The 20,605-nt window shown below is 43.9% G+C and overlaps 2 protein-coding genes across 4 annotated transcripts in view; one reads left to right on the forward strand and one right to left on the reverse strand.

Moving 5' to 3' along the window:
• rab5b (RAB5B, member RAS oncogene family) overlaps positions 1-9,685 on the forward strand; it is an 11,129-nt gene extending 1,444 nt beyond the window's left edge. For 2 of the 3 annotated variants that reach the window (XM_032515255.1, XM_032515253.1), the window contains exons 2-6: positions 761-1,067; positions 2,618-2,769; positions 4,649-4,771; positions 5,617-5,710; positions 7,705-9,685. In XM_032515255.1, the coding sequence (XP_032371146.1) occupies positions 902-1,067; positions 2,618-2,769; positions 4,649-4,771; positions 5,617-5,710; positions 7,705-7,820 (651 nt within the window). In that variant the 5' untranslated portion in view covers positions 761-901 and the 3' untranslated portion in view covers positions 7,821-9,685. The remainder of the gene's footprint in view (positions 1-760; positions 1,068-2,617; positions 2,770-4,648; positions 4,772-5,616; positions 5,711-7,704) is intronic. The other variant, XM_032515254.1, reaches the window with a different exon arrangement.
• A 1,791-nt stretch (positions 9,686-11,476) lies between these two features.
• dbr1 (debranching RNA lariats 1) overlaps positions 11,477-20,605 on the reverse strand; it is a 17,125-nt gene continuing 7,996 nt past the window's right edge. Inside the window, exons 6-9 of the mRNA XM_032515249.1 lie at positions 15,164-15,388; positions 13,992-14,069; positions 13,757-13,902; positions 11,477-12,427 (exon numbers count right to left, since the gene is read on the reverse strand). Coding sequence (XP_032371140.1) covers positions 11,644-12,427; positions 13,757-13,902; positions 13,992-14,069; positions 15,164-15,388 — 1,233 coding nt within the window. The 3' untranslated portion in view covers positions 11,477-11,643. The remainder of the gene's footprint in view (positions 12,428-13,756; positions 13,903-13,991; positions 14,070-15,163; positions 15,389-20,605) is intronic.

The raw sequence follows: 20,605 nt of genomic DNA on the forward strand, positions 1-20,605 counted from the left end.
ATTTAATGAGCCTGCATGTATGCTACGTTTACATGTGAGGATATGCCATCAAGAGCATGCCAAACCTGTAGGGGGCAGTGCAACGAGAAGCTCAAGCCCACGTTAGCCAATCAGAATCCCTAAAATAGCCAAATGAAAATGCAAGTTCTGGCGCACACTCTGACGTTGGCTACCTAAACCTCCGTTTGTCTCATTTTACATGCAAACGTGCGAACAAAGTTTTCTAAAATCTCCACTCTCTGAGTTTTTAGAAAGACTCAATTTCTCAAAATAACCGTGTAGGTGTAACCGAGGTAATAGGAAGGGGAGCCAAAATGTGTTTGCTGGTTGAATCCATATTTTCTGATCTAGGCAGCCCACAAAAACGCACTTGGTTGATTTATTTCCCAGAATGGGGGTCGGTAGACGCTCCAGATTCCAGCCCTGGAAAAGTGAGTTTTTCACGTCCCCTTTAAGGAATGCAGCTGCCGTTTGCTTTGCCGTTGCAGTCCTCGTTGTTAAGCTGCGAGTCGGTTCTGTCTAACATTGACAGAAATGAAAACACAAAGTCAAATTCCATGTGTGTGTGTACACATACTTGGCTAATAAAGATTCATGACTCTGCGATGAAAACATTTCTTTTGCTATTCCTGCCAACAAAATCTCCACCCTTCCTCAGAAATCCCAGTGTATTTCGCCTGGAGAAAGAAACTAAATTGTACACGAGGAAAGGTCTTATGCAACCTTGCACTAAAACACAACCTTTCACTTCTTCATTCAGAGAGAACGAGGAGCGAACAGAGCTCAAGACACCAATCGGACAGACTTGACTACACTCTGGAAGTGACTGACATCCCAGAAGCACCCATCTCCACCCCAGGGAGGAGGCCCAGCCCCCCTGCCGTCTCTCACGCGGGCCGGTATGAGCTCCAGAGGGAGCGGAGGCCGCTCCAACGGCACTCTGCCACAGACCAAGATCTGCCAGTTCAAGCTGGTGCTGCTGGGGGACATGGCTGTGGGCAAATCCAGCCTGGTGCTGCGCTTCGTCAAGGGACAATTTGATGAGTTCCAGGAGACAACCATAGGAGGTGTGTGTGTGTGTGTGTGTGGTGTGCTAGGTTGTGTGTGGTGTGTGTGTGTGTGTGGTGGTGTGTGTGTGTGTGTGGTGTGGTGTGTGTGTGTGTGTGTGTGTGTGTGTGTGTGTGTGTGTGTGTGTGTGTGGGTGTGGGTTACCTTAAAGTTGGCTCTAAGCGATAGTTTACTGTATGTTCGAAGTATTTTCCAACAAAACGAGACTAGCTCCCCCTCCCTCCTCCTCCTCATCCCCTCTTCTTCCTTTCCGTTCTTCTCGTGCACCAACCCCCCCCCCCACACCCAACCCCACCCTAAATCTCCTTGTCAGTTATAGGCCTGAACACTGGAGAAACTGTCATGTCTGGTGTTGCAGGTTGACACAGTCTACAGAGCCTGCATGTGTTTTACAGTGTGTTCAGGGACAGGCAGCTAGCGGATGGTGTGAGGAGAGTATTATATATATATATAGTATATATATATACTATATATATAATATATTAGACTAAAAAGCGTGTGACAATGCTTAGAGCACCTATTAAAAGGAACAAAAGAAGAGACGGTAACAAAACATTTGAGCAGCAGTAAAGCATGATGATAAATAAACCCGCAGCAACATCAGAGGAGTGAAAGCGGTTTGCTTGTGAAGGACGCAGAGAGGACGGTGCGTTAGGGGCCTGAGTATTAACGAGTAGAGAGGACGGTGCTTACGGTGGCCTGAGATAACGAGTAGATGAGACGTGCGTATACGGTCGGCCTGAGTATAACGAGTAGAGAGGACGGTGCGTTATGGTGGCCTGGTATAACGAGTAGAGAGGGACGTGCGTTATGGTCGCCTGAGATATACGGAGTATAAGGACGGTTGCGTCTGGTCGGCCTGAGAGAAAGAGTAGAGAGGACGGTGCGTTTACGGTCGGCGAGTATAACGAGCAGAGAGGGACTGGGGCGTTACGGTTTTCGGATGGTATAAGAGTAGAGAAGGACGGTGGTTATGGCGGCTGATTATAACGCGCAGAGAGGGACGGTGCGTTATGGTCGGCCTGAGTATAACGAGCAGAGGGACGGTGCGCTTATGGTCGGCCTGAGTATTATAACGAGTGAGAGGACGGTGCGTTATGGTCGGCCTGAGTATAAAGAGTAGAGAGGGGCGGTGCGTTATGGTCGGCCTGAGTATACCGCGTAGAGAGAGGACGGTGATTTACGGTCGCCTGAGTTAGAAAACGAGAGACCTAGAGCAGAGCAGGCGGTTGCGTATGGTCGGCTCCTGAGTATACGAGTAGAGAGGAGGTTGCGTTATGTCGGCGGAGTAACGAGTATCGAGAGTAGAGAGGACGGTTGCGTTATGGTCGCCTGAGTATAAGAGAGAGAGGACGGTGAGTTATGGTCGGCCGAGTTAACGAGCGAGAGGAAGGTGAGTTTATGGGCGGCCTGAGTATAACGAGTAGAGAGGACGGTGCGTTATGGTCGGCCTGAGTATAACGAGTAGAGGTGTGTATTCAACTGAGGCTATCGAAGAGGGAAGCAAAAATGCAGCTTATAACCTGTAACTTCTCTTCTTCGTGTCCAGCTGCGTTCCTGGCCCAGTCGGTGTGTCTAGATGACACCACGGTGAAGTTTGAGATCTGGGACACCGCGGGACAAGAGCGATACCACAGCCTGGCGCCGATGTACTACCGTGGCGCTCAGGCTGCTATCGTTGTCTTTGACATCACCAAGCCGGTAAAGTATAAATAATAATTCAGTAGTTACTTGTTTATGTGGGCAATAGTGACAAAATGTGTCCTAAATATGTATGTATGACACGCCAATTCAAGTCAATCCAAGAATGAGAGGCAAAAACCTGCGTAGGCAGGTTGGTCAGGGAGGGGGGAGGGGTAAAACACAGGACTTACCCCCAGGAGACAGGGGGTCGTGTCCCGCGTGTCACGTTTACTAAACTCAACCGTCGCTTTCACCTTTTACTAAAGCCAACCCCGTTCTTTTCCTAAACTCAACCGTCGCTTTCTTCTTGCGATACCAAGTTCTTCTCACGATAACGTGCCAAGTGGCGTGTACGTGTACGCCCGCTGTGTACACGTAGACAAACACGCAAAATGCTCCAAATGCGTGCAGATAACACGCCACTTGGCTTAAGAAAGTTGGCGTGTACGTTTACGCAAAGTCATGATCTCATGTTGCTCTAAAAGACTTACCTTAGATCTAATGATCGTAGTTGGTCCCAAGTGGACTTCATTAGCAAGTTATCTTCCTTTAATATATTACAGCGTTATTTATTTATTGTCTGCACAAGCGTTTCCAACGTTTTAGACACACATATGGTAATAATATAGAAAAGGATTTGTGACGAGCTAATCACTGGAGGTGTCACACATGACTTTAAAAATATACATATAAATCTGAGTTTGTTAGATTTTGACATCTACAGTATTTGTCACACATAAGTTGTAATGAAATGTTTTATCTACTGAGGTTTTTATTGTGAGTCATTCCATGCTTAAGCCTTAAAGATGCTGAGTCACCTTCTCTCACAGCGATGGTCCATGTCAGATGCTGAGTCATGGTTAAAGGTGAGAACATGAAACGTGAGGTGGCCACATGTAATGTGATAAAATAGATGAACAACTTTAATTTGTTTTGCTTAATTATTTTATGGATGTCTTATTAGATCATGTGTATATATACAAATAATATATTGTTTTTTTTCCTCCTTTTGGCTAAATGTGGGTTTTCTTTCTGCACTCTTGCCTACACTAAGTTGTCCATTATCCCGTCCTCTTTCAGTCACTCTGTTTTCAGATTTGTACTTGTCTGGAGACAGTAATTTTTAATTAAAAATCAACATAAAAAAAAAAGAAAATCGATATTTTTAACGTATCAGAATCGAGCATTGAATCTGAGGGCCAAAATGTCGTCAGAGTAAATTAGAGATGGTCCGATGCTACTTTTTGCTTCCCGATACCGATTCTGATACCTGGACCTGATATTGATATAAAGCAGTATCCGACCCAGCTGTCGGGTTTCTGTAACATCACAGAGTCCGGTCTAGACCTGCTCTTTTATGAAAAGCGCAATGAGATAACTTGTTGTGATTTGGCGCTATGTAAATAAAACTGAAAATGAACTGAAGCTCTATGCATTCGTTAACCTCAGGAGGCGAGCAGATGATGAATGTTCTCCAGCTCCGGCTAACTCGTTTACACGTGTGTTGTACAGCTGGGCGATAGGGAGAAAATCAAATATCACTATATTTTTGACCAAATACATTAATGGCAATATTGTGGCAACATGGTAGTGTTGACTATTGGTGCTTTCAGAAAATATTTACACAATAAGAGCTTTGATAAACAATCACCAATTATGTGGATACAATGACTAGGTGGGTAAAGGCAAATAATATAAGAGTAAATAAGAAGAAAATGACATTACTTTACTGTGATGCAGCCTTTAAAACCAGGAAAAGACAACACTTGTGTCATATCACGATTTAAGATAAAATGTAAGATATCTAGCCTCGTGTATCGATGTGGATATTATGTCGATATATTGCCCAGCCCTAGTGTGTTGGGGGGTTTTCTTACCTGCTGCTGTGTTTTTGCAGGAGACTTTTGAGCGAGCCAAGGCCTGGGTGAAGGAGCTGCAGAGGCAGGCCAGTCCGAACATCGTGATCGCCCTGGCCGGGAACAAGGCCGACTTGGCAGAGAGGAGACTAGTCGAGTATGAGGTGAGACGCTCCTGTGCGACCGTTTTTTGGCCGATACCTAACTAACCAACCAAAACTGATTCTCTCTCTCTGAAGTGGCATGGTAATCAGCTGCCGATGTCAGGTTGTGTTTGTTAGGAAAAACGTCCCTTACAATAGTAAATGAAGTTAAATGTTCACACAACACAGTAACATGAGCTATTTAAGTTAGCTGATACAGGGTTACGCGTCATTATCTCTTCCCAGCGTATCTCCGTGTGGACTTTGTCCACAGCAATCCCACCAATCAGTCCCAAAATGTCCCAGTTAGAGAGGAAATGCCGTCAACGTATTCTTTGTAAATCTTTACAATCATTCCCTGAAGGAACCAAGCAGGCCGGCCTGGTTGCACCATCCACATTTTCTTGAAAACTTACCATTGTCAGAGTGTAGCTTACTAGCTCAAATTTAGTTTTTTGATTCCCAAAGCGAACGGAGTTTGAGAACGGCGACAGACACAGAGCAGAAAGAGAGGGGAACGTCCCGACATCCTCACAGTGTCAGGCTTCATCCTGGAAACCTACTTCTGTTGATTCAGACTTGAGAACAGTTCACAACACATCTCTCGTCTGCTTACGAATACTGGTGGTAAAGTACTTACGAGTCAGCGGGTTCCTGGCAAAACGAGCCTTCAAAACAAACCGGTTTGTTGCAGAAGCTGCGTGTCACAGGTCCAAGGTTTGTGTATCGTGGTCACGGTTTGGGCTCGACTGAGGGCCTGCTACTGCTAAAGACACATTCAAGTTCTTTTCAGCCCTTTTAACGTTGGTATTTCTGCCGATGATATGATGTTTTATTAGTATTTGCTTCTGTGTTGTATGGTAAAGGAAGCCCAGACGTATGCTGAAGACACCGGCTTGCTCTTCATGGAGACTTCGGCTAAGACAGCCATGAACGTCAATGAGCTCTTCCTGGCCATTGGTGAGTGTCCGATCATACAAACAAAAGATTAGACTTTTATTTTCCAAAGGGAATGAGATTTAGGCCACCTGAGTTATCACCCTCACTTAGATCTCACTTTGGTCCAGGGTGTTTGTTCATATTTAAAATGTCCTCACAGATTTAAAGTCCCCATATTATGAAAAAATCCCTTTTTTGGGGGTGTTATTTTGTCTCTGGTGCTTCCACACACATACTTGAAAAAAACTAAACTAAAGTATTCATGCTGTTCTGAGTGAGATACGGGTTCTGAATGTCCTGCGCTGTTCAAAATCTCCACGGCTTTCTACGTCAACAGCCGAGACGAGGTGGCTAACCGTAGCATGCTAGCACTAACATGCTAGCTCGTTCTCAATGCCAAAACACTGCTACAACACACACTAGTTCACCATAATCTCCAAAAGAACTACTTCCTGTCCCTGTTCTACTTCCTGTCCCTGTTGTGCAGGTATTCCACAAATCCCCCTCGTTTAGAAGAAGTCTCCCAGCTGATCCTGCCTTGGACTGACCAAAGTTGTAGAAAGAGTTATCTAGCTGACGGATTCTTACCGAGCTACTGAGCATGTGCGACTCCCAACAAAACTAGTGAGATGTCTCACTCTGGAGCTAAAACGGACACCTAAACACACAGGGTGAAACCTGATCTGCAGCAATGTGCAGTACAACACAAATATGGTGTTTTTGTTTGTTTTTTGAACCCATTTAAACCTATTCTGGTACAACCTCAAATTACAATTATGAACCTGAAAATGAGCATAATTTGGACACTTTAAATGAAATTGGGAAGAAATTTAAAAGGTGGAGTCAGCGATTCTAATCCAATGCACTTTTGTGAAATTCAGCAATTCACCTCACGGGCCGCTAAATGTGTGCACGGGGGAAAAGAACTCCAGTGTTCATAAACAGCCTGGCCCTGTAAATGGGGAAACAAACAAAGTGAGTCAAAGCGAGCCACACAACACTAATCCCGCCAAACAACAAAAGCTCCGTTTGTGCTCATGCACAGGACGGGGGAAAGGCCTTGGGCGTAAGAGACAGGCCGTGGGAGCAAGAGGGACCGTTAAAAAAATCATTTAGAAAGCACTGACAGGAGGGGTGCATCTGATTGGGTGTTGGAATTGAAACATCAACAATCTTTCTCTAGAGTTGCAGACTCCACCTTTAAGCCCCGAGCCAATGAGCGAGTGATTTTATTTTTAATGCTGATCCAGATCCAAGAACCCTTGAAAGGATTGACAGACATTGTGAGATGTGAGGATTTTTAAAACACATTTTCAGTGTTCCCTCCTGAAAAAAAGCTGACTTGCGTTGATTTAAAACCATTAAGCACACGTATGCCGTGATTGCTCATATGCTGTGAACTTTGGTTCAGATTCAGGCGTGGGGCACAGATGCTATTTGAATCCCCCATCCGCACCTTATTTCTGATGAATATCAGCACATATCTGAGTAAAAAAACATGTCGGGTGCCTGGATAGGGCTGGGTTGAATTAATCGATTCTCCAAAAAAATATTTCTGATTGAGTGATCTGAAATTTATTTTAAAAAATCCCAATATTGTGGTTTTAATTTGTTTTCACCATGGATGTATCCGTCATGTCAGTCCTATTTAGGCATGAGTTGGTTGCCGGTTTCAAGGTATACCGCAGTTTGAAAGAGTCATGGTTTCAAATCTAATAATGTCTGCGATTGTCTGTCTAACATTACGCGTCACAGGAAAGACTCTACCTTATGGACATGTAGCAGGAGCTGAGAAATAAAAAGATTTGTGAAAAATGTGTAAAGTTAAAACAAATTGGTTTTATAAAATCAGCATCTTAAAAAAGAAAGAAAAAAGAAGCTGTTTAGGAACTGGTATCAAAGTCACAACATTGGTATTGAAGGTTTCTGAACGACACCCAGCCCTATTCAACTGGGATAAAAACTAACGGTTTATGTGTCAAAATATTTCTGCTAATTATGTCTTCTCAATGTAGCCAAAAAGATGCCAAAAACAGACACCCAAAACCCTACACATGCAGCGCGGCATCGGGGAGTCAACCTCCAGGACCCAGACGCCCACTCCACTCGAGCCTGCTGCGGGGGGAGCTAGACCGCCAACGCCCCACCAGTAGTCCCCCATCCACACCACCGCAGCCCTTCAACCATCCTGTCTCCTTCAGCCAAGTTATGGGGGGCGGGCCTGACGCTGGGGAACCCCCCTTACCTACCCTCCACTCATCCTCCTGTCCAAGCAGACAGAAATTTAAAAAGGAGAAAATGAAAAAGGGAAAGGAAAAGCAAACCAAGTTGGAGAAGAAACCCACCATGTTTCACACGTCTGTCTCTCTCTCCACCAGCGACAGTCTGCGTTTTGGAAAGTACGAGAGGAGGAGGAGGACTGAGAATGAGAGGAGGAAAATACTGAAGAGAGTGGAAGACATTGGCAAGCCTGTTGTAGTTTTATAGCACTAATTGTGATTTTTGTTCCGTAATTCTGCCTTGCATCATTTCAGTCACAGTGGCCAGGAAAGGGAAGAAGTGATATTACATATAAAGAAAAAGAAAAAGGGTTGAGCCGAATTGTTAGGTCGTGACTGCATTCTTCTTCTTCTTCTCCTTTGTCAGAGCTTGCGTCCGCTTGCTTTGCCTCCCGAATGGATCCGATCCTGCTGTGCATTATGCCACATGCTGAACCCCTGGAATGATCCCATGGTTTGTGACCCCTCCCCCGCCCTGCCTGACCGTCCCTGGTGTCACTAGCGCCGGCCAGGCTCATAGTAGATAAGACCCACGACCCAGTTTATCCCAACATAAGTCCATTTGTACGTATTTATTGTCCGGTGTTTTCACTTCTCTCTCTCTCTCAACTGCTCCGTTGTCTCCGAGGCGCTCACATTTCTCCTCATGTCCAGATAGAAACTCATCGTGTGAGGAAAATTTGACATTGTGTTTCTCATGAATACATTTTGGTCCGACGGACTTGGTTGTTTAAAAATAAAAAAAAAGGAAAAGATTGCTGAAGTGCCCTGTTCCAAAAAAAAAAAAAAAAAAAGTTTGGGTTTCAATGCCTTGCTTGAGTGCTCCGAGGAAAAAAATATCTTCACAGCTCTTCACAGCAACAATATAGACTTGATCTGCAGTGTCTACAGTCCCATGACTAATATTCTGATGTACAGTATAGGCAGAAAACTGTTAACTCTAAACTAACATCTCTCTCAAACGTACGATGGCCGCTGTATTTATTAAATGGCTTAATCTTATTTTTCAATTGTTACAATGAGCGATGGGGGTTGTTGTAATAGCAAGAAATGTGGTAGTCCATGTACGGCTCTGCTCACATGAAATTACTGGCATCAGATAAATGAAATATCATGGAAGTCAGGAAGAGGATACGGAAATGTAACCGTGGTAATAAACCTGTACCATGCCCTGTCGGAGAAAATCAGCCCATCTTGTGTGTAATGTATTCCGCATTTGCCCCTTGTCGTAAGCTTAAGTTGTCGGTGAACATGAAACCATAGTGATCGCCATTTAACTTAATACGACGCTCTTTAAACAGAAGAGTTGTGTGCTTGGTTTCTGTCCAAGGCTTGGCTGAACAGCACGAGGAAGTGAATTAATGAAAACATACACACAAAAAAACAAAAACAGAAGTGCCTATTTCCAGTTTCTCTTGTTTCTGTGACTCATGTATTTGTGCTTGGTAGGCAACGTGCAGGAAAACATTCCCTGACATTGGCTTGTATTGTTATTATTATTATAAACCAATAACTTGGCACTCGGTCATTAGGCTAGTCTGTATCGGCTCTTCGTGTGGATGTAAAGAGATCTTGATGAATACACTGTATGTTAATTATTATTGTCTTGAATTTTAAAGAACGTGTATGTTAGCAGAGCACACTTGTAAACCTGGAATGGATCGTTTAAAAAAAGGGGACTCTAATCAATGTTATAAATCCGTTTGATTTCAACAAATATTGGTCTCCAGGAAATTATTTTGTTCAGTTTTTTTTTTTTCCAGATTCACAAGCAGGCAGAGAAAAATAAATAAAGGGGGACTAATTATTTTTAGGGGTCTTAAAATAATACATTTGAAGTACAATGCCATTTACAAATTAAAGCTAAAATAATTTGTTCTCCCCCAGGACACTAACAGCACATTATATAAATCAAACAGCATTCATTCTTCAGTGAGATAAAAAACAAGACTTATCATCAGCATCTTAAGTATTTATATCGTGTTAAATAAAGCTGTGAATGGCTCTGAGTGCAGAATGTTGATTACGTTTCTTCCACTGCTTCAATGAAACAAAAGAAATACATTACAGACCAGATGGCAAAAATCACGCCAAATATTCATATTCATTGTTAAGTTTAGTGTGTCTGTTGAAGTCGGTTTAATAGGTGAGTGAAGACAACGCGGTCAGCAGACGGTTAGAAACCGGCTGGGTGGTGAACGTGTTATCTATGTAGAGGGAGCACAGTCTTTAACAAGCAACCCAACGACAGTACAAGCTTTGAAAGTGACGTACTGGGGCGCCAGGGTGGCTCAGCTGGTACAGCAGGCCCCCCATGCACAGGCACTCAGTCCCTGCTGCATGTCAGTGTCACTGCTGCTAGGCAACGTCTCGGGACATAGCACCGACAGATTGGGATCACATGTTGGATCACATGTTGGATCACATGTTGGATCACATGTTGGATCACATGTTTGACATATGGGGAGAGAGTTGTAAGACATAAATACTGAAGATAGGCTACTGATGTTTAAAGCAAGACAACGTCGGCAGTATTGACGGTGAAATAGGTTACGGAATATTTTGTTCAGTATGACAGGTGCAATATTGGAAAATCTATTTTTTTTTTTACATTTTTATCTGCATTGATGTCAAAACCTAGAGACTTTCAAACATCAACATGTCATTTATTAATATGTATTCATGTTGAGATGACAAACATCTTTTCCCATTCTGTTTAACCTAGAAACGCTTCCAACTTCTGGCATGCACACGGCAGCGTGTCGGCTCTAACCCGTCAACATGGGAGCCGAAAGGAAAACGGCCACGCCACGCAGCCGACACGCAACGCATCCAGCGTGAAGCCGGCCTTACACGTCTAAGCAATAAAGAACTAAAATGGCAAACAAATAAAATGACGCTTTTTCTTTCTTTTTGTAACAAGCGCTGTGCCGTTGATCCAATCCAGTTGATGCAAAATGTGGTTCATGTGGTTTTGAAACAATGAAGGTAGGGATGTCCTGGTCGGAGCCGATGTGGGTTAAATGTATCAAGCTGAAGATATATTTTACTTATTTCCTTCACTTAGTTATTTTTGTAGACCAAAAAAAAAAAAAAAAAAAAAAAAAAAAAAAAAGTTGTGCAGCTCTTAAGTGAGCAAATACGAAAGTATCGAATCGGACTCGGTATCGCAGATTTCAGTATTGTAAAAACCAGATCGGAATCAGAGCCAAAACAGCTGACAGGACACCCTACATTAAAGTGTTAAATTGGAGACCCCCCCCCCCCCCCCACCAACTTTTATATTAATTAAAAAACAAAAACTTTTTTTTTAATTGTTCAGCAACTTTACTCATTGTCTTGAAATCACATGTATATAAAAAGAATACAACACAAAAAAACTAAATTCCCTTGGTTTAATTAAAATATATACAAATGATATTTGAATAAAAGAGGACCAACGTTTCCATCGTTCTTCCGTAGGAACTAATCCTCTTTTGTCGTGTACAGACTGCTTTTAGGATATTTAAAAAAGCCATTCCTCTGCTTTGTCAAGTCAGTAGCTGTATAAAAGGCAGACGTTACATAAATTAATACAAGGTTTTATAAATCAATAAAACTCATGGAGAAGTGTACGCTGTGTAACTACTGGTATGGAGTGAGTCCTCACCTTTCGGCCTCATCTCTCCCTGCCCTCTAATCCTCGCTCTCGTCCTCCCCCGCTGTCGTGTAGATCTCCTGGTTTCTGCGTTTGATGCGCGGCGTTGTGCTTCTACTGCCGGGAGCTTTGGCCTCGTCACTGCTGCGTTTTAGGACACGTACAGCTGAGGAGGCATCTTCCTCTTCATCGTCGTCCTCACAGTGTTGTCCCCTTTCTGCTTCGGCGTGAGAGCGGGCTACAGCCGGGGTCGAGTGGAGGGGGGGCGGCAGGTTCATCAGGTGGGACATGAGGGTGGGGGGCGAGGTGTCGGATTTGGGCGCGGGCAGGACCATACGGCTCGGGGTGTGGACTTCCCCTACGGGTACATCCGGGAGCTGATCTCCCTTCACCGCTGCCTCGGAGTTGCCCCCCACCTCCCCTTTTCCCTCCTCTTCCTCCCACTCGTCCTCTATCGTGATCTCATCGGGATTAAACGAACCCGACAACCCCGAGGTGTCGGTCGGGTACTCGCTGGGTTCGTCCGCACTTCCCACGCTATGTCCGTCTTCGTCGTCGTCGTCCTCCCCTCCGGTACTGCCCTGAATTCTCCCCAGATCCCCGCCTCCCTGCCCCGAATAGGCGTAGAGGTCTGTGAGACCGAACGTGGCGCAGAGCTCGGTGGTCTGAGGGTTGGTGTGGCAGGTCGGAGGGACGTAGGGCTGAGGCTTGTTGGGGTCGTAGGCGGGCACGGTCCGGCTAAAATTATCCGGAATGGCAAGGTCGCCGCTCAAATCCTCCACCACCTTCATCATAGCTGCTTCCGAAGGTCTGAAGTCCCACCTGACGGGTAAAGACGTTCCGTATTATAAATGACAGCATGAAGCAAAACTGGGAACCCCGACAGCTGAGGATTACCTCAGCCTAGAGGTCATGTTTTGGCACAATTTGTCTCCGTCAGCAGGGTAACGGTAAAAAACACTAGTCCGATTTTTGCGACGCTTGGAGGAAAGGTGTAGCCTGGAACCATTTCAATTTTGGAGTGGATCTGAATTACGGTGTGGATACACAAGTTGTTTTTTGAATTTCGGTAGCGTTGCGAGATTGGGCATTTGTGCTGCATTCATGTGGTGTCGGAATAATCTGAAAAATAAATTCCCTACTGGAAGAATTTACATGACTGCCCCCTCAAGTTGGAATGCTAGGTGGGAGTTAATGCTTGGCGGACATCTGCTCTCTGAGTGCCCTTCTTTGTTTTTGTTTTTCCTTGAAAGATTTTTTTGGGGCTTTTCCCTTTATTAAAGTGGGAGTGGATAGACGTGACAGAGGGAGAGACATGGGGAATGACACGCAGCAAAGGGCCGCAGGTCGGATTTGAACCCGGGGTGCTGCAAAGGACTAAAATCGGGCAAACGCTCCTACTGGGTGAGCTAGAGGCCGCCCACCTGAGTGCCCTTCTGGTTATTTTTAAGTAAACTGCAAAATTAAGTCAAAATTTGTAAATCATTTTTCAGCAACTGGTCAATTAATTTCAATTGACTAAAATTAATTCTACATTTTTTAAGCAACTTAACAGCGTTGTGCATCGCATTTTTTGTTAGTTTTTTAGGAAGTGATTTTATGTGCGTGATTCTCTACAGCTTGTATATTCTCTGGGATGATCAAGTCTGTTTTACACACCTGTATGCATTGCCAAATGCTACACAAACTGTGTGTGACTGTGTGTAATTTCAAATGCAGAGTTAAATATCAATTTCATTTCATATCTGTTCATCACGTTTAAAGTGACCTTAAAGAAATGGTGACAGCACCATGTAGCATTTTCCACCAAACCTTTATACTTTTATGGCCAAGAAAGCAACAAAAAAAACACGTTGACATAACTTTATGCAGTATATGTTGATTGTGTTGTCTGCACTTGTTGTCTGTTGTTGAGCGGTTTTGTTTTTTGTGTTTTACTAGAAGGCCACAATTGAAATAGGACTCGGAATTTTTATTTTTTTTGTCTGCCTGTGTAATCATGTTGTTGTAAACAAAAAATCATCAAATGAATCAAAACCAAGATCAAATATATATATATATATATATATATATATATATATATATATATATAAATACAAGTGATGCTTGTGGCAATCTTGGGTCCTGTAATTTTCCGTGTAAATAGATTACCGTTCGTGCAGGCCATTGTTCTCTGGGGGGTTCCAGGGGTGGGGGGTGGTCCTTTGCAGACTGTTGGTGGCCTTCAGAATAGCGAGCCACTCTGGATCGTACTCGAGACCCTCAGATGAACCCGGTCTTTCTGGAACATCCACAATCTGCAACACGAGCGCATTACATCGTTGCTCATAACTATCACTCCTACACCGTCAACTAGTCTGTGGACTTAGAAAACCTTTTCTCTCACCTGTAAGAATTCCCTGTAGGGCAGACATTTATCCAGGGACAGGAACTTGGTCACACGTGGGGCCGCATTAGCTTTAGGCTAAAGACAAGAGGATTCAATGAGTTGGTGTCATACATACATTGGAATATTAGATTGGTACTACGGCTGCACAATATATAGTTTTTTGTAAATTGTCATTGCGATTTAAAAAAAAAAGAAAAGGCAACTGGCAAATCAAATATTCAACTGGCGCAATAAACACTCCACAAAACAAGTCATTTTTGTGTTGCATGAAGGAAGAAGAAGGAAGCGGACGAAATGGGTTTCCTCAGGAGGGGGGCTGGCATCTCCCTTAGAGATAGGGTGAGAAGCTCAGTCATCCGAGAGGAGCTCGGAGTAGAGCCGCTGCTCCTTCACGTCGAAAGGAGCCAGTTGAGGTGGTTCGGGCATCTGGTAAGGATGCCTCCTGGGGGGGTCCCTAGGGAGGGGGTCCAGGCACGTCCAGCTGGGAGGAGGCCTCGGGGAAGACCCAGTACTAGGTGGAGAGATTATATCTCCAACCTGGCCTGGGAACGCCTCGGGATCCCCCAGTTGGAGCTGGTTGATGTGGCTCGGGAAAGGGACGTTTGGGGTCCCCTACTGGAGCTGCTGCCCCCGAGACCCGATACCGGATAAGCGGTCGAAGATGGATGGATGGATGAAGGAAGAAATCAGTAGAAAACCACTTTAAAATGTTCCTTTTTAGTGGTGCCTTTTATATTCAATTCATTGTTTAATTTGTTCAATAAAAGAAGGTTGGAACCGATTTCCTGGGTAGCTCACCTGGTCGAGCAGGCGCCCATTACATATACATACATACATACATACATACATACAATGCCCAAAACATGATCTTAGAAAAAAAAAGGGAATGATTTAATTTAATTTGTTTTAAACTCTACGATCATTTTTGTTGTATTTTATCAAAATACTGAAAGCAGCAGAAATGCAGAGCTGAGTCACTTTAATCTGTTTATCCCAAATAATGTCAGTAAAGGGCTCATTTTATGCTTTTTCCCCTTTTCTTTGTTATGTTAAATATATTTTTGTTGTGTAATTAATAGTTTTACAAAGTCCCAAAGTCCCAAAAAACCCAAAGTTGTCCTCTAAAATGCATCGGCAGTTTATACTCACGCTGGCTGCAAAAGACTCACCGGATGTTGCATAACCGCGGCGAATTTGACATGAAGATGTGCAGAGAACCAGTAGCTGGGCTGGAGGTGAGATAGGAGCTCCTCAGCAGCAGGACTTCCCAGCGTGTTGGACTCCACTTCCTGACGCAGGAACTTCTTCTTCCGCAACAATTCCCCCGTACTTCCGTAGTGGTAGATTCCACGAGGCCAGTCATGGCTCATGAAAATGTCTATGGGCATCTGGATCTTAGTGGAAATAAAAACGAGTCAATGTGCATTGTTTAGAGCAGGGATTCTTCAACAGGGGGTCCGGGACCCCAAGAGGGTCCTCAGAGTTACAGAGAGTGTGTGTGTGTGTGTGTGTGTGTGTGTGTGTGTGTGTGTGTGTGTGTGTGTGTTTGGTGTGGGTGTGTGGTGTGTGTGTGTGTTGAGAAAGGCTGTATCAAAGGTATGTATAAAGGCTTTAGGACACCCACACATTATTGTAGGCCCGTTTAATCTGAAACTTAATGTTATACAATATATGTGAGCAGGGGTCCCTGAGCTGTCTCTCTCAGAGTTGGTGGAGATATGCTGCTCTATACACGCTAAAAGTAGTGATTATTTACATGGAGTCTGGTGGAGATATGCTGCTCTACACACGCTAAAAGTAGTGATTTTTACATGGAGTCTGGTGGAGATATGCTGCTCTACACACGCTAAAGTAGTGATTATTTACATGGAGTCTGGTGGAGATAGCTGCTCTACCACGCTAAAAGTAGTGATTATTTACATGGAGTCTGGTGGAGATATGCTGCTCTATACACGCTAAAAGTAGTGATTATTTACATGGAGTCTGGTGGAGATATGCGTGCTCTATACACGTCTAAAAGTAGTGATTATTTACATGGAGTCTGGTGGAGATATGCTGCTCTAACACGCTAAAAGTAGTGATTTTTACATGGAGTCTGGTGGAGATATGCTGTCTCTATACATGCTACAAGTTAAGGGGTCTTGGCTTAAAAAAAGTTGAAGACCTCTGTTTAAGAGAAATAAATGGATAATATCTTGAAAGAGTACAAGCTGAATCTATATTTACCTGCTTCAATTTGAAACCTCAATATTCGGATGTGGTATACACTGCGGAGTGTGTCAGGATTGTATGGAGGGAATTCATGGTGACCTTAAAAGAGCAAACATCTCTTGTAAACATACTGCATAGTGAGTATAACTTCAAGCATTTAGACATTAAACATTTAAAAAAAAAATCTCACCCCTTCTGTAGTCTCGTGATTTGAAGATCCCAGATAAGCCACCAATTCGAATCCCTTTGTAGCGAACAACGCCGGCATAACCTGCGGAAATATGGTCAGGCCTGGGAAACTACCAAAAAAATAGAGAGAATAATCCATGTGCTGTCTGGCTGCACCCAGATATAACTGGGTGCCACCCAGCCTCCATAAGGAAGTTCCTGCAGGTGGTTGGAAGCCTCGTGGTTCCCTCCATGAAATGTCAGGACTGGAGCCTTCTCTCTCCAAATAGTACTGAAACAACGAGGTATCAACTGCCGCAATAACCCCCGCGAAAGGCTGCAACATAACGCAAAGACACCGATTCTTTTGTGTTAATTGAATAAAAATATCAGTAGAAAACGGCACTTTAAAATGTAGTCTCTGTCCCGATGTTCCCTTTCCGAGTTGCTCTAAACTCCGTGGATTTCTGAGGACTATGACACCTGGTCCTCAGGTCTCTGCAGGGTAAATCCAGACAGGTAGCTAGACATCTGTTCAATCTGAGGACTGGTGACCTGGTCCTCAGATCTCTGCAGGGTAAATCCAGACAGCTAGCTAACTATCTATCCAATCTGAGGACTATGGTGACCTGGTCCTCAGGTCTCTGCAGGGTAAATCCAGACAGCTAGCTGGACTATCTGTCCAATCTGAGGACTATGGTTACCTGGTCCTCAGGTCTCTGCAGGGTAAATCCAGACAGCTAGCTGGACTATCTGTCCAATCTGAGGACTATGGTGACCTGGTCCTCAGGTCTCTGCAGGGTAAATCCAGACAGCTAGCTAGACTATCTGTCCAATCTGAGGACTATGGTGACCTGGTCCTCAGATCTCTGCAGGGTAAATCCAGACAGCTAGCTAGACTATCTGTCCAATCTGGGGACTATGGTTACCTGGTCCTCAGGTCTCTGCAGGGTAAATCCAGACAGCTAGCTAGACTATCTGTCCAATCTGGGGACTATGGTTACCTGGTCCTCAGGTCTCTGCAGGGTAGAAGGTCTAGCAATGCGAGGCTACTTAAAATGTAACTGTCTTTAGTTTTAGTTTTTAGTGGTGCCTTTATGTTAAAGTCAATTTTGTTGATTGTTGGAACTCTATTTCCTTTCATTTGTTTTAAATTCAACAAGCAATTTGTTGTATTTTAGCAGAACACTGAAAGCAGCAGAGGCAGAACTGAGTACACTTTAATATCGGTTTATTCATTGCAGGAAATAGCAATATTCAACATTGTTACCGCAATATTTCTTCATATTGTGCAGCCCTAATCTCCCAATGCCTTGCACTTTTTTTTTTTATAAACATGAAAACCAACGACCAAGAACTGACTTGTAAAAGGTCTGCATCGTCCTGTACTTGCCGGGACCGCCATGCACTTCATGTCTCCTCATTCCTCACTGCTTGGAAGTCTCCACGCAAAGCAGCAGGTCCACTTTACTCCTTCTTCTTCTCCAGATAGCCGATCGTCTCGTAGATCTTGTCCAGCTCCCCGTGGCAACAGCCTTCTACCGCAATCTTCATGCTGCACAAGCCGGTACGCTGCCGATTCCCCAGAGAAAACCAAAGCGAGGGTTGGCGGTGTTCTGTGCCCACCGCGGGGGGGGGGGGGGGGGGGCCGCCACGCACACGGACGCTGAGCCTTTGTAGAGGATCGTAGGTGATCTGTAGGGATGCAAATACAACGGAGATGCGATTCCTTTCACAAACTAAGTCATGACCAGAGAGCAATCACATGGTTTTTTAGGGGTGGGAATCACCAGACGCCTCCGGTACGATGTCATCACGATGACTTATGCCACGATACAATATTATTACGATGTTAAACATACGGCAATATTCTGAGATATATGCAATATAACCTTTTTTCTCAACTCTCGTTTTTCCCAGTTTCAAATGTCCCCCAACATGTCAAACTGTTTTATCTAAAAAACATTTCTCTGTTTGCTCATATCACTTTGCTACAAAATGAGATCAAGCAGACAAACTGACCAACACGTATATATAAAAGATCCATACTTGGCGCCTGTGTATCGATACAGTATTGCTACTGAAAATTACAACGATACTATGCTGTATGCATATATTGATATATATGGATATCGTGATATGTGACTAGATATCGTCTTTGGATATGTAATTGATATGAGTGGGTGTTTTTTTCCCGGTTTTAAGGCGGCATTACAGTAAAGTGATCACTTTTCGAACTTACCAGACTGTTCTAGCTGCTCTATATTTGCCTTTTCCCCCACTTTGACATTATGTCGACGTTAGCGATGATTATTTATCTAAATCTAAGTGTGAATTTTGTTGAAGGACCATTTGTCAACCCCAGAATATCGCCACAATATCAATATAGGTACTTGGTCAAGCACATGGTGACTCAGATTTTCTCCCTATCGCCCAGCCCACTATGCTGTGTCGTGTTTCCCCCCCACCCCTAATGGTTTTAAGTCAGTAGGTTTGATGATTTCATGTCACTTTAGTTCAACCCTGTGAAGACTCTGGGGCGATGCTGAAGTCACCGTCCGTTATGCAGTTAAGGGGAAAGTTAAGGGAAACCTAACTAACAACGCTGAGTTACCGATCCTCCATTTTTAGCCCCGCAGATGTAGCAATGAAAAACGTAAAATGAAAAATTGAGCAAACTTGACCAACTGCCACTTGCTCGTATAAAAGCCATGATGTCTCTCTCTCATGGGGGGGCCAATTCTCTGGGCGGCAAAGCTAGAAAGGGGGGGGGTAACCTTGCTCCTTATGACCTCATAAAGGTCAAGACTCCAGATCAGCCATCTGAGCTTTCATTGTCTTAAAGGCAGAGCAGGATACCAGGGCTCGGTTTACACCTAACGCCATCCCTGCCTATAGGGGACTATAGGCAGTCTGGGGGGGAACGCATATTAATGTTAATAAAAAAAAAAAATGTCACACCATGGGACCTTTAAGATATTTGAGGTATTAGCATTAAAGCGGTCTGAAAAACCCCACTTCAAGTTTGTGCAAGCTTTATCCTATTTTTAAAATGCCAAAGGGCAGACTTCAATGTTTTTTTTCCCACACGGAGGCCAATTTGATCAGGCGCTGATCAACAAGCCCTTTACTTGTCAAACCAGGACTACATTATCCAAGAGAGGCTCAATTCTTTCAAAACGGTTTCAGATTTACAGTTAACGTTATCTACTTGTGAAAATTAAAAACGCAACAACAATAGTGAGATTTTACTGCGAGGTGAGTATTCTAGTTTTTGATCTCGGGTGAACAGCTGCTGGAATACAAACATGAGTTGCTGAACTGGATTGCACAGTAACGTTAGAGTCGGTAGGTCGATCGATCGATCGATCGGCAGATCGGTAGTACCGATTGAAATCAGACTATGGACAGAACAGTCATGCTATGTTTCATCTTCATAGAAAAAGTGAAAACAAACAAAGATTTACGGACTGTATGTGAGCATTTCCTCATATTAAATATTCAACAATGCACCTGGCTGACATAGTCTTTTTTTGAGCCCCAGTAGCTTCCCGTTGCTGTGAAAACTGTGAACACATGTAACGTTAATCACTTTAATCTGACACTGTGGCTACTCTGGCATTCAGACTAATGGCGTTCCCACAAGGCCTTTGCAACACTGTCTCACCCTGTGTCCAGTTACAACATAGACTGTATATTATTAACACGTCTATGGTTTACGACACACTTTTAGTAAGCAACTTAACTGCTTACTTAGCACTCTCATAACAAGCGATAGCTCGCTCGTCTACGCAGTTAATCTAAAGGATCGATACATCGTGTTGAAACGAACCGATCGTGAACATATCGACAATAAGATCACCAACTGAGTACTTACGGCGATGATGGGTAACTGAAGAGTATGTGTGTCCGGTTTTACACTCCGTAAGGTCACAAACGCTTTCTGAAAATCATGGTTTTTTTGCAGAGCCACCATAGAATGAATTTCCCACTCGCAGCTACCACTTAAAGCGCATGCGCAAGACGTCACAGACTCGAGCAGACTAGTTTTGGTGAGCGGCGGCAGATTCTGCTCACAGTAATGTGGAATACACATGTTTCGTTTGGGTTTTGTTTAGAGCCTATACATCGGGTAAAACTTGGTATTTGTTACACAATCTGTATTTCATGTTTATTTTGTAAGGGTTAGGTTGCGCTGCATTCACTTGCTCCTCGGATGGTCCCATTTCTTT

This window comes from Etheostoma spectabile, chromosome 5 (genome assembly GCF_008692095.1).
Source record: "Etheostoma spectabile isolate EspeVRDwgs_2016 chromosome 5, UIUC_Espe_1.0, whole genome shotgun sequence".
Classification (NCBI taxonomy): Eukaryota; Metazoa; Chordata; class Actinopteri; order Perciformes; family Percidae; genus Etheostoma; species Etheostoma spectabile.